The 12,720-nt window shown below is 32.0% G+C and overlaps 1 protein-coding gene across 2 annotated transcripts; it reads left to right on the plus strand.

Annotated features, from left to right (window-relative positions):
* The first annotated feature begins 219 nt into the window (after positions 1–219).
* LOC140767675 (28 kDa ribonucleoprotein, chloroplastic-like) lies at positions 220–7,980 on the plus strand. Of its 2 annotated transcripts, none has more exons than XM_073107669.1 (5): positions 220–724; positions 3,629–3,730; positions 6,149–6,427; positions 7,008–7,114; positions 7,551–7,980. In XM_073107669.1, exons 1-4 carry the CDS (start codon positions 278–280, stop codon positions 7,056–7,058), a joined length of 879 nt encoding a protein of 292 aa, XP_072963770.1. In that variant the 5' UTR covers positions 220–277; the 3' UTR covers positions 7,059–7,114; positions 7,551–7,980. The 2 variants fall into 2 exon arrangements, with proteins under 2 accessions (XP_072963770.1, XP_072963769.1); XM_073107668.1 differs by having other exon boundaries at positions 7,556–7,980.
* Positions 7,981–12,720: the final 4,740 nt, after the last annotated feature.

A 12,720-nucleotide genomic window follows, 5' to 3' on the forward strand; every position in this document is an offset into this window, starting at 1 on the left:
ATATTCTCTTTTATAGTGGAAGGGTAATCTTGGTGTTTAAAAAATATTGGGTAAAATCTGTAGTGGTAAGCTAAAATGGATGGAGATGCAAAGAGAAAACTCATACTATTTTTTCCATTTTGCAAATTGTGCAAAGAAAAAAAAAATGACTGAGGAAAAAAAGAAATATATATATATATATAGAAGGGCCCACCCAATCTATAGCCTAGATCTTTTCACTCTTCCCCTCCCAAACCCGGTTTCCATATTTCACAGTCCCCTTCTCTTCTCCTCCCTCATGGCTTGTCTTCCAATCCTACCATCTATAACCTCAAAACACTCCCCATCACCTCCTCCAACCCTTTTTCTCAGAACCCATCTCAAACATTCCCTTCCACTTCCCATTCCCCTGCTCCAGAAAAAATGTGTCTTTCTTGCCTCGTCATACCTCCACCACCAATTCCATGTCTCTTCCATAAGAGTAAAGAGAGCCAACCTTCCTTATGCTACCTCCATCACAGCACAGACCTCAGACTTGGATGAGGAGGAGGCTGACGAGGAGGAGACGGTTGGCGGCGGTCGTGGTTTTAAATGGGTTCAACAAGAAGAAGAGGTTGGAGACGGTCAGAAAGCAACATTGTCGTTGGAAAATTTGAAGCTTTTTGTGGGTAATTTGCCGTCTGATGTCGATGGTGAGAAGCTGGCTAATCTCTTTGCGAGGGCCGGGGAAGTAGAATTCGCAGAGGTGAGTGTGAACTGCACTGCTGATAATTTGGTGTTATGATCAATGTGAAAAATAGAGGGTTTTTGATAGACGCATAACTTCAAACAGCTTCTGGGTGTAGTTCTTCCGATGTAATTGAGGCAGAATTGGTGATCTTTTCTAGGTCTTTGTCATATTAATTTGCCTACCTGGCCTTCAACAAAGTAGTATCATGGATGTTCCTGTTTTTTTTTTTTTCCCTTACATGAGAATGCCAATCTTTCTGTTCTTTGATGACACAACCCCTCAAATGTGGTTTCCCATATGGAATTACTGTATGATGGATACGTCAATTTGACATTTTTATTATAAATGGGATTTTGCTTATGTGAAAGTCACTTTGTCATAGTTGTAGACTTGCAGTGTCGTATGCTTTCTGAGCAAGGCAGCAATCTTGCAACTGAGAAATTGGACCTAGGGTCTGCACCTTTGAATGATCCTTGGTAAGAGTGACAGTTTGGTATCAGATATAGATTAAGGTGAGGTGGTATTGGATATAGATTAGTTGAGGGTTCAGTCTAGGGTTTAATGATTTGACATTATATTGAAACCAGAACTTGTTGGAATTCACCACTCTGAAGCTATTCTCAGTCATATACTCTTATCCGAACTGGAAGGTTGTGTGAAACAGAACAAATTTGGCCAACAGCGAGTACACAAGGCTTGATCATAACTAGACAATATATTGAATCCAGAACTTGTTGGATTTCACCACTCTGAAGCTATTCTCAGTCATATTTTTATCCGAACTGGAAGGTTGTGTGAAAAAGAACAAATTTGGCCAACAGCGAGTACACAAGGCTTGATCATAACCAGACAATTTTGGGTGAAAGTAGGCAATTCCTTAATGAAAACTAAATAAATTCTGGTTACTTTAGTCAGAGGTGGTATTGCAGTATGCGCCGTATTCTTAATGCTCTACCCCACCAAGTATCACAATTTTAAGTTCTTTCCTGTAAATGATTCCATGGATTCAACGAGCTTGAGTAAATAATTTTTTATCAGCTTAGTTCTATATAGCAATAGTCAAGTCTTTTGTAGTGGAAGCTCCTATATCTTTTCTGGAAACGACATTACCATCCAATTAAACCCTTTCCAACTTCCCCGGAGGGGAAGCAACGTTTCATCCACGAACTTGATGATAATTATGATGATGATTAGCAGTAAATGCATTGGCAACTATTATGTAATACTGTATTTCTAGTTTTTTATCCTTCTTCATTTTTTGTGGTCAGTTTTTGATGTCTTGGTTGTTTCCTATCCTGTGTGTCAAGTGTTGACTTTTACTGATTATAATTCTGTACTGTACTAACCACTAAATTGGTTTTACAATATGTTTGTTAATATAAAAAATGGAATTCAGAGTAAAGTCAAACAAAACATAAATAAGGAGAGAGAATTTCAAACCTTCGCCCTCATATTCTTTCTTCCCTTCTCTCATATTAAGAGTTCCTCTAAAATTTGCTTATTCTTGTTAGTTAGTTTGCATGTATATGTAGTATAAGTTTGTTAAAAATATAAAAAATAAAACATTTGTTCTTTAACAACTTAAGCTTTTAAAGTAATATGAGAGAATGATGTCTTAAGTTTAAATCCTGCTAGGCATACCTTATCAATTAAATAAAAAAACCTTTACCTCAAGTTCACTTATTGGGCTCATCAAAATATATCATGTGCAAAACTGAGGGAGAATACTAAACTATAAAAGATAAAAACTATTGTTCTCTAATAGCTTAAGAATAGTTGGTCAGTTAACATCTATTTTTCCGAGGTTTCTTGGAGTTTCATTAGATAGTAGCTTTACTTCACTCTTTAGTTTTTGAGGGCTTCAATTTCTGTTAAAATCTAGAGTCTTTGTAAGGTTCTTCTGAAATGTTATCAGCTTTGATGAGGCTCCTTTAACTTGTTAAGACATCATATACTCTAATGAAGCCCATCTTTGATATACACTGCAATTCTGCATGAAAAATGGGCCTTCTTCTTGTGGCCCAAAATCATCGCATTTTGATTACATAGCTTATACATCACATTAGTTCTGTTCGTGCTTGCATACATAGAAAGTTTTTAGCTAAGATACTAGTTAGAATTTAAGATGCAATATTATTTTTTATGAGATCATCTGTTGCAGTATATTGATTACTAGAAAAAGATCAATAAGATCTTGGTCATCCATACTTTGCAGTTATATATCACAAGATGTACAATAGCAGAGTTTTGTTACCCAATTATTTGGTTTTTGTTACAAGAGTCTACCATACTTCTAGGCTTATCTCCCCTGCCAATCTAATGCATTTGTATCTCTTATGAATGTTTTGGATTTTTTCAGAAAAAAAAAACAGACCCTCTTATGATTACTTCTTATTCTACTTTAGTCGTTTTGTTTCTGGTACCTTCATCCTGAATGATGATATTTTTCTTCTTAACATGAATGCAATTTCCTTTTTTTAACTTATGTCCTGGATATGTAAATTATCCTCCAGAATTCTTCCTGATTAAAGAGCATCCCAGAATTCTTCCTGGTTGCAAATCATAAATCAAGCATATGTAGAAATGAAATGTTATGCAATTTATATATTTCATGTTTATCATATTATTTGATAACTCTTCTACTCTTTAAAGTTTTAAGGCTTCACTATATCTCCTTACTTAAGAGTAGTTGACTATCTATATATATGTGTTCACCAATTACCTGTAGTTTGATAACACTTGCTACTAAAGGAACTTGTGCTGTTGTGCTATATTTAGGATATTTATGTTCTCTTGAATGAAAGTTAATATATAAATTTATATACTTACCGAAGACTTATTTGAAGGCTTCCTCTATTTATTTTCATTTTACCTGAGCAATATTCCATTGACTTTGATACATGAGAAACTTTTATGCAGGTTATTTATGATCGCCAGACTGACCAAAGTCGTGGCTTTGGGTTTGTGACGATGGTCAACCTTGAAGATTCAGAAAAAGCCATTGATATGTTCAATTACTATGTAAGTTAGTCCCAGCAATTATATGACATGACTACTTGATTAGTCGTATTGGTGGTTGTAGGCTTGCAGCCCTATTAGCATGAAGGTATTAGAACACCACAAAAATTAGGTCCCACTACTTGGAGGACATTTGGAAATTCCCAGTCTCTAATTCTACGATTATATGAAATTCATGCTGTTTTCTTACTTTTGAAATTAGTGGAAACAAAATTTTTGTACATTCTGTAGAACTGTATCATGTGTGAGAAGGTTGCTGTTGCAGTAACATAAACAAAATTCCGATTTCCTTAACCATAACCATCAGTCCTTGTGTTCAACAATTTTCTGCATATACCTTATCTCTAGTAAATCCTATTAAAAATGAATTTATTTTTTCCGTATTATAAATTACTAACATTTTGAAAAAACTAATTTATGAGAAAAATACATCTATTGCAAATAAGTTAATTTTTTTTATAATCTGTACAACCATTATCACAAAGTGCCTGTCTCCCAACAATTTGGAGTAACCTTTTGATACTCTTCTCCAAATATTTTTATAAAATACAGGACTGTTAGTTCATATATTGTTAAAGCCTCAGAATTTATTGACTATGGGATTCCCTCCCAATCTTTCAGAATGCAATTCCAAGCAACTCTTCTCAGTCCTCATGAAGGTCTCTTATCTATGTAATGCACAAGCTCATGATATGACATTAACAGAACATGTGAGGAAGTTGTCATATTTGAGAAAACTATTCTTGTAATAAACTAATGATGGTAACAAGTTCTCGTTATTATAACCTAACCATCATGCCTTATTTTCAACAATTTGAGTAGCCTCTATATGTCAATATTTCTAGTTATGTTAAAGTTACATCTTATTTTTATATCTTATTTAATCCTTTATGTAAATTTCTTTTTATTCTCTTTTAAACTTGGCATGAGATTATTTATTTTAAATAATCCCAGTGATCAGATATTTACTGAGATGATAATTCACTTGCCACATCAGTTGCATGCTTAGTTTCTCTTCTTCGGCCTTGTGAGCTTTATTCATTAGAGTAAGCCCAATTGATTTTTATTGCTTTGGCATCAACTTACCTTGGCAAGGAATCTCAGACTTGGGTACTTGGCCACTGATTTCAACATGGTCTTCTGTTCATTACATTTTGTTTTATCTTTACTCAATGCTTTCCAATTAGGATCTGTGCTCCTTAGCGCCCTTATACCAATTGATGAAGTCTTAAATCTTGATGATGGTGATGATGATGATTGTTCCGGTTCCTTGTTATCCTAAACTATCCTAGTTTATGGGGTTTGAGGGTCTCCAATGTGTTTCAGCAGAACTTGATATACTCATTCGAAACTTTTTTAGATTATGTTAGTTTTGGATGATATTCATGCTTCTTTCTAGGCTTTTGTCTTGTTTTGCAATTCTTTTCATTGAAAGTATGATTTTAGTTTTAAAAATCTAGTTGCATTTTTTTTTTGAATGGAATCCAGTGGTAGTTAGTTTAGTTTACTTTAACATACTTTCATTTATTATATGTACATGGATATATATAGAAGGGTACATATTCCTTCTTTCCCGGATAAATGAGGACTGTTGCCATGCCATGGATGTGGTATCAACTATTCCTGATTTCTTCTATATAGCTACTAGCTCCCATGTAACACTTTACATCTACACATGCAAGGGTGGACACAGTCACACACATGGACATCATAATCATATATACATTGTCTGTTGCGTGCATGTGTGTGTGGTGGGAAAAGTTTCAACACTTCTTACAGAAATGTTAAATTTGTTTTTCAAAAATTTTTAACTTAAAGTTTGTTGTTTAGTCCATGCAAGCAGGAACCAATGTGCAACATTTACAATTTTGTAAAGCATACTCTGAGGCTCATATAGGATCGGGGATCTTGTTTCCTAAAATGAATACTTCACTTCAAATTTTTATATAAGCTATATTTGGCATATAGATGGTCAAATTCACTGAAATAACTAGTTATAGATTCTTAAAATAAAAAGTTATATGCTTCTTGTCTTATTTTATTTGTTTTCTATATATGGATCCCCATAGGTGCAACTTAAAAGAATGACATTTTCATGAAAGCTGTTTAAGTATCAATTTTTAGGCATAAAAAAATCAGCAACATATTTTTACCTAGGTTGGCCTTTTCCCCATGAATTTATCGAATTGTTTTGGAGATGTTTTGGCCTGAAAACCACAGAGGACTGTCTAGAGAGAAACCTGGGGGAAACTGAAATTATAATTTCAAATCTTGATTAGAGATAGCATCTCGAAGTCAATGTGCTTGATGGCCGAAAGCTTGGTTAACTACATACCCTTAGGGATTTGCATTTCTTAGTTAACTATTCTGTCCTTTTCTGCAACTATGTCCAAGCAATTTCTGATCATCATTACAAAGCAGGAGCTTGATGGTCGAAAACTTACAGTGAACAAAGCAACTCCTCGAGGTTCCAAGCCCGTTCAAAGCAGCAATTATGTTCCTAGCCATAAAATATATGTGGGGAATTTGCCATGGCAAGTAGATGATGCTCAGCTTGAGGAGTTATTTGGAGAACATGGAAAGGTAATAAGTGCACGGATTGTATATGAAATGGAGACTGGGAGATCACGTGGATTTGGTTTCGTAAGGATGTCAATAGAAAGCAAAGTGGATGATGTGATAGCAGCCTTGGATGGCAAGGTGAGTCAAAGTACATTTTGGGATTTTTGTTGTTCATGGTTGATCATGCTTCCTTGGTAACTTGGTTCTCCTTTATTTTTCTAACCTTGATCTTATGATTTGACCTCATTAGAAAATTCCAATTGTTATGTTGCTTATATTTTATTGAGATCAGTACCCTGTCTTTTATGACTACATAATAATTGCAATGCTTAGACTTCAAATTCTTATCATTTACTGGCTCTCCTTGTCTTACATGACTAGTTAGGATGCATAATTCGTGATTCGTCTTCTGAGCACCATCTTGTTTTTCTCTCTTTTAATTTACTAATTCTTCTTTAGAAATAGTGAAATGTGTTTTCGTTTTTTTTTTTTTAACTTTTATAATATGTGCCTATGAGGGATACATTTTGGTTGACGCAGTGCAGTTAACTTTCTGGTAAGAGTTAATACATAATCTTATGCATGTTTAAGTGGAAAACACCACATGAAGGCATACAAGCATTACATCTTATTTCATTCACAGATCCACTGTTTTGCTTTCCATTTTAAGCTGACTGTTTCAACTACCATTAAACCAATGCCAATTCTCTTTTATCAGATCTTGAATGGAAGAGTAATTAGAGTTGATGTAGCTGAGCAAAAGAAATAAGTCATCTTCTGGTGATTCAGTACCCTGAGCTAACTCCCTCGCACTCTTCTGAACAGGTCACTGTCATTTATGCTGCTAGTCGTTAATTTTTATCCTTTTTATCCTTTTTCTTAGTAAAGTTTTCGATTTGTTTTTTTTTTGTTTTGTTTCTGACAACAGGCTGCAGCCCCTGTTTCGTTGAAACTTAAAAATGTGGTAATTTTCCACTAAGATTAACCACAACACCACAAAAACAATTATCTTTGTCATAGTAGATGGACCAAAACAATGGTCCTACAATACCCACTTCAATCACAAGTAAACATCACCACCAACCACAGGCAGAAAGAAAACAAGCAACAACCAGACATAAAACCAAAATACTACCACAGAAAAACTTCAGCAAACTACACAATAACACCAATACATCACAGCAACTATTTGCTATGTTCTTAGTGACAAAATTATTTGTAATTGCAGCAAACCTCACCTTTTCCCCTCTGAATTATGTAGAGCAGTTGATGGTTTATTCTGGTTTATCTGAACAATCAGAAGCGCAATCTAGATAAAAATGCTGCCTACCATCTTTTTCATCTACACCAATATGGAATGGAGTCAGGATCATTTGGATTGAAGAAAATGTTGATGCTGCATTTTGGTATATCAACTGATATCTCAATGTGGCCGCCGTCATATTCAAAGAGCTTGGATGTATTGGCAGAGATATTTAAGTCCTTCAATCAGCTTGAAGATTATCATCTCATGTTGTTAGTGGTGGCCATTGAGGTCAGCAAAACAAATTGCACTGTTAAAACCTTCGATTGTTTTGATTTCTTGTGTTTTGTCAAGGATAATGGAAATTTCTTGGTGATACTTATTATCTGTTAATTGTTTAGGAGAATGCTATTTTCTGTTCAAATGAAGATCAGAGTGGAATTTATTAGATTTGTTACAGTAACTAGAATGCCTTTCTATCTAAATTTCGACTTTGGATTAGGATTAGAAGCACTACTAATATTAATTTTGCTGACTATTGAAGTCAAAACACCTTAAATTCTGCAGACCAATGGAAGTAGCAAAGAGAGCAGATATGGATTGTCCTTGTCTGGGTCCATTTTGATATAGTCTTTATGCGTGTGAAATTGGCTGACTAGACTGAAATCTAGAAGAAAAGATGTGTGATAATTCTCTTTTCAACTCCTAAAGATAACTATTTTTCATAATAACCTTTTGAACTAGTTTTTTAAGTACAAAATGATCTTTTGAATTATTTTTTCGTACATAATGAACTATTAAAAATACTTTACTATCTTAACGCCGTAGATGGAATTTAGAAAATTAACTAAATTTCTCTTCTATTTTGGTTGAACATAAAATTTTCTTTTGAGTTGCACTTGATTTACTTATGAGAGCTAAATATACTATTTTTATTTTTATTATGTAATCATTACACTCTAAAGGAAGGGTGATGGTAATATTAGTAGTTTAGAAGGTCATTGTATACTACAAAATAATTAAGAAGATTATTATAAAAATAGCAGTAGTTTAAGGCGGTAAAAAGAAAATTATCTTATTTATAAATATTAAAAATGCAGGATCTAAACGGAAAAAATATAAGAAGGTAAGGTGTTTAATGTTTTATATTTTTTAAACCCACCCATCAACTTTCCCTATCAATCACTCAACCCCGTAACCCTCTCCATCTATATTCCATTAGAAATTTTAAAAATTAACTTACGTAATAAACGGACAAAACTATTTCTATCTTAGTTTCCTATCTTTCCATCTTTCCTTTAGTGGTCTGTATAACAACTTCTCTAAATATTAAATTCTAAATCAATCTTCTCTAATTTCTTCCGCTTCTAAATAAACAAATAAAAAAAGAAGTAAGGATACTTTTGTCATTTAATTAGTTAGTTAATTTTTTTAAATATTTTTCTAATAAAATTTCTAATGAAGAGGATTTAGTAATATAATTAGATAATTGACGCAATGCTTGTTTTTTTATCCTATAGTTGAGGGTGTCAAAAATAAACTTAGTGCTTTTAATTATTGTAATTTCTCCCCAAGCAAAGTCTTTTGGCTAGCTATTTGAGAATTCTTTTTCAATATTACTCGAAAGAATTTCAGATAATAACATCTTACAATCCGACCATATGGGTTAAGTCGAGTCAAATTAGTTACTTAGCTTTATCTTATTATTTTAAATTTTAAATAAATTAGATAATCCATATTTGGATCCGATTTACTCATATAAATAGCAGTGAACATGTGTCGACAATCACAATAGAATGAATATAAATTTAGTAAAATATTTTTTATCGTATTTATTTTTTATCTTTCTAGGAGTAGATCATAGTATCCAAACCTTCTAAACCCTAGCCATATTCCTTTACCAGCAGAAACTCTATCTTACGGTCGGTCATCCACCACCACCCTGTCCGCCAACTTCCAATGATCGTCACAACATCGATTATTTACCGTTTTATCATATCTAACTTTGCTTCATTATTTTAACTATAATTTTCAATCCAGATTTCTGATTGACTTCATTCTAAATCCATTAGAACCCTAATGCCTAAGATTATTATTTCTTAAAATCTCAGGATCATCTACCAGACCGACCATTCCAGATAGAAGATACTAGTTGGATTTTGGTTGAGCCTTCGGGATGAAATAAATTTATTGAATACTATAAAGTTAATCCAATTAAATTCTACCATCATTCGTTGTCAGTGACATCAACCTTCTGGAATTTGATATCAAATTCCTCACCAAATCAAAAACCGTATAATAAAAGAACTGGTTGGGAAGAAGCGTGTTCTATATTCTATCTTCCCAAATATTTTTATACCTAAAATGACCCTCGTTTCCGCAACGTCAATTTGCCACCTCGTCATTGGCACGGAAGAAAATGATAACATTATTTAGATTAATTATATTTAGATTTTCTAAATTATTATTTTCTCAGGATATTTTTCTGAACTTTTTTTCAAAATTCCTAAATTATAAATATTTATATCTCTTAACTATATGTGTTAGTGATTTAGATACCATGGTGGCATTTGTAGGACTATTCAATATTTAAATTTCTAAAAAAAAAAAAGAAAATGTAAAGAAAAAAACCCTAACTTTGTACACCAATCTTGAATACTAATATGAATAAAATCTCAGTTAATTAGTACTTGTGTTTGAGTCCTAAGAACATTAATATTTAGTGGAATACTATTATGTTATCGTCAGTAAAAATGAAGAAAAAGAATCCAGTATACATGGGAAAATATTAAATCAGTCTTGATCAGTAAAATAGATTTTCAAATGTTGAATCAAACAAAGGGGACACTTGACCTAATCTGAATATTAAAGAAAGAAAGAAAGAAAGAAAGTACTTAAAATATGGTTTAATTAATACCTACTCTTGATCATATATTACATTTTTTTTTTCTTTTTTGAAAAGTCTCTGACACTTGTACCTTCACCTACACATCAAAGAACACTCCTCAATCCTCACCTTCTATCTTACCAATGTATATATATATTAGCATTATAATTTGGAAATCAAGAAGAAGCCATGCCTCTCCTTTGTTTTGCTTGAGCAAGCCAAAGACAATTAATGCAGGTGTCTTTTTCTTCCTTTCTCCTTTAGCCCACTTCAAAAAGACAAAGCCATATTAGCATTGAAAAGTCCTTTTCCTTGACAAACTAGTCAAAAAAAAAGACTTGCACCACTACTCATCTAGCTAGCACTTAGAAAGATGTCTCAATTCTACTTCACATCTTACTACCAAGGTGCCCAAATTTTTATCTTTGTGTCTATCTCGTTATTCTTCTATTATGTCATTGTTATTAGTTTATTCAACTTTGCCAATACGATTTTAGACATTTAAAACTAGCAAATAACACCTATGATGCTTTCGTCACCCTTCGAAAAATAATCTTTCATACTATCGACATCGAAAACTATTTGTTGAACTAATGATCAAGTGGCTTGACTTAGATCACCGTCCAGTCCAATTCAATAAAATTATCATATCGGGAGATATAGACTCATATATAGTTCTTTTATCTCTTTTTCCACGTAAGCAAGATCAATTAAGAGTTGACAGAGTATTAAGATACAAGATATCACCATCTATATCCCATCCATTTGCTTGCTAATATTTATTCCTTTGGTCATTAATGATGTGATGTGATTATGGATACTGAGTCAAAAGAACTTCATCTTTAATGATTGAAGACTTAAGGTATGAAAGCACCCAGATGCCCTCTTACATCTCATGCAAACCTAGCATAATTTAACTTATATTATCATTCACATCTTAAGATATGAATATTTAATATTCAACCTCCATATTTTGTGTTTATTGCCTTAAAAACTTTAAGTTAATATTAAATTAACTTTAACCTATCACTAGCTAATAGAATAAAGAATACTATGTTATTTGATATTAACAAATTTAGTTCTCCTTTTATTTCTACTTTAACCTTAAAAAACTTACTCAAAGATATTTATATCATGTTGCATCTATACAATTACTATCTGTTAAAAAAATACTAAAATAAGGGTATTTTTGCAGCATTAAAAGCAAAATATATGATATTTTTGGGTGATTTGAACATAAAAAAAAAAAATCAAATAATAAATATTTTATATGATAAGTTGTGAATTATAATAAAATAAAATAAAATGTGCAGTGTTTTTGATTATTTTTCCTTTAATTTTTCAATTAAGACTAAAGGACAGTATCAAATCAGCATCTCATGATTCCAAGGGACCACATAATCCCAATATACAACTTGGTGGATGAAAAGGAGAGAACTTTTCTTATACTAACTAATAAAATGAATCAAAACCTAAAGTGGATATGAAAACCATATGTAATTGGAGGGTTTATTGATTAATAAAATGTCAATATTGCTTGCTCAATTGAGTATAGAGAATGTAGGTAATATAAGATAAACTTCTCATATATCCGCAAAGAATTATATAATTTAGATCAAATTTCTCAAGCTGCTCATGTACAGGCTTTTGCAATATAGTTACAATTATTTTTTTAATTGGCATATATATATATGTAAAAGATGCACATTTTGCTATATGAGTGCATATAATTTATATTTGTGGTACTGTTGCTGTTAATCCAAAAGCAAAATATAATTAAGTTGCAAAAAGACCTTATTCTTGCATGAGGAGGAATATTGAAGTATAGCTTCTATTCTTTAAAAAAAAGTGGGTCTTAAACTCTTGATCTTTCTACATAATTACCATTAAAAATAATTCTAATATAGCAATTATCACTATATTTTTTTTAATATATCACAATTTTCAATGAAAATTATTGTGCTCTTTTACGTAGATTACCAAAAGATTTTTTTTTTCTGTTGTATAAATTATTTAAAAAAAATTATAGTACAAGTAAAGAATTCTTTTATGCATGAAAAAAATAGATTATACTGAGCTCTGATAGTGATTCTTTTTTCAAGAAAAATAGAAAGTTTCTCTCTATTCTAACCTTGCAGCAATGGATAATTGTCTAATTAATAGTATAAATTGGGGCTTTTATAATTTAATTATATTTAGTTTTTAACTTGGCGTATAAAATTAAGTGTATATATTTTCTATACTCGAGGTATATATATATTTTTTATTATCTATCGTAAAATTAAATACAATTAAATTATA

The sequence above is a fragment of the Typha angustifolia genome, chromosome 9, assembly GCF_048772165.1.
Source record: "Typha angustifolia cultivar Huaian chromosome 9, ASM4877216v1, whole genome shotgun sequence".
NCBI lineage: Eukaryota > Viridiplantae > Streptophyta > Magnoliopsida > Poales > Typhaceae > Typha > Typha angustifolia.

What these genes read in the sequence shown, in the direction of transcription:
- LOC140767675 (XM_073107669.1), top strand. Translation starts at nt 278, where the DNA reads ATGGCTTGTCTTCCAATCCTACCATCTATAACCTCAAAACACTCCCCA. An exon ending in GGGAAGTAGAATTCGCAGAG is followed by an intron (nt 725 to 3,628) that starts GTGAGTGTGAAC and finishes ACTTTTATGCAG; the next exon opens with GTTATTTATGATCGCCAGAC. An exon ending in TAGCAGCCTTGGATGGCAAG is followed by an intron (nt 6,428 to 7,007) that starts GTGAGTCAAAGT and finishes CTCTTTTATCAG; the next exon opens with ATCTTGAATGGAAGAGTAAT.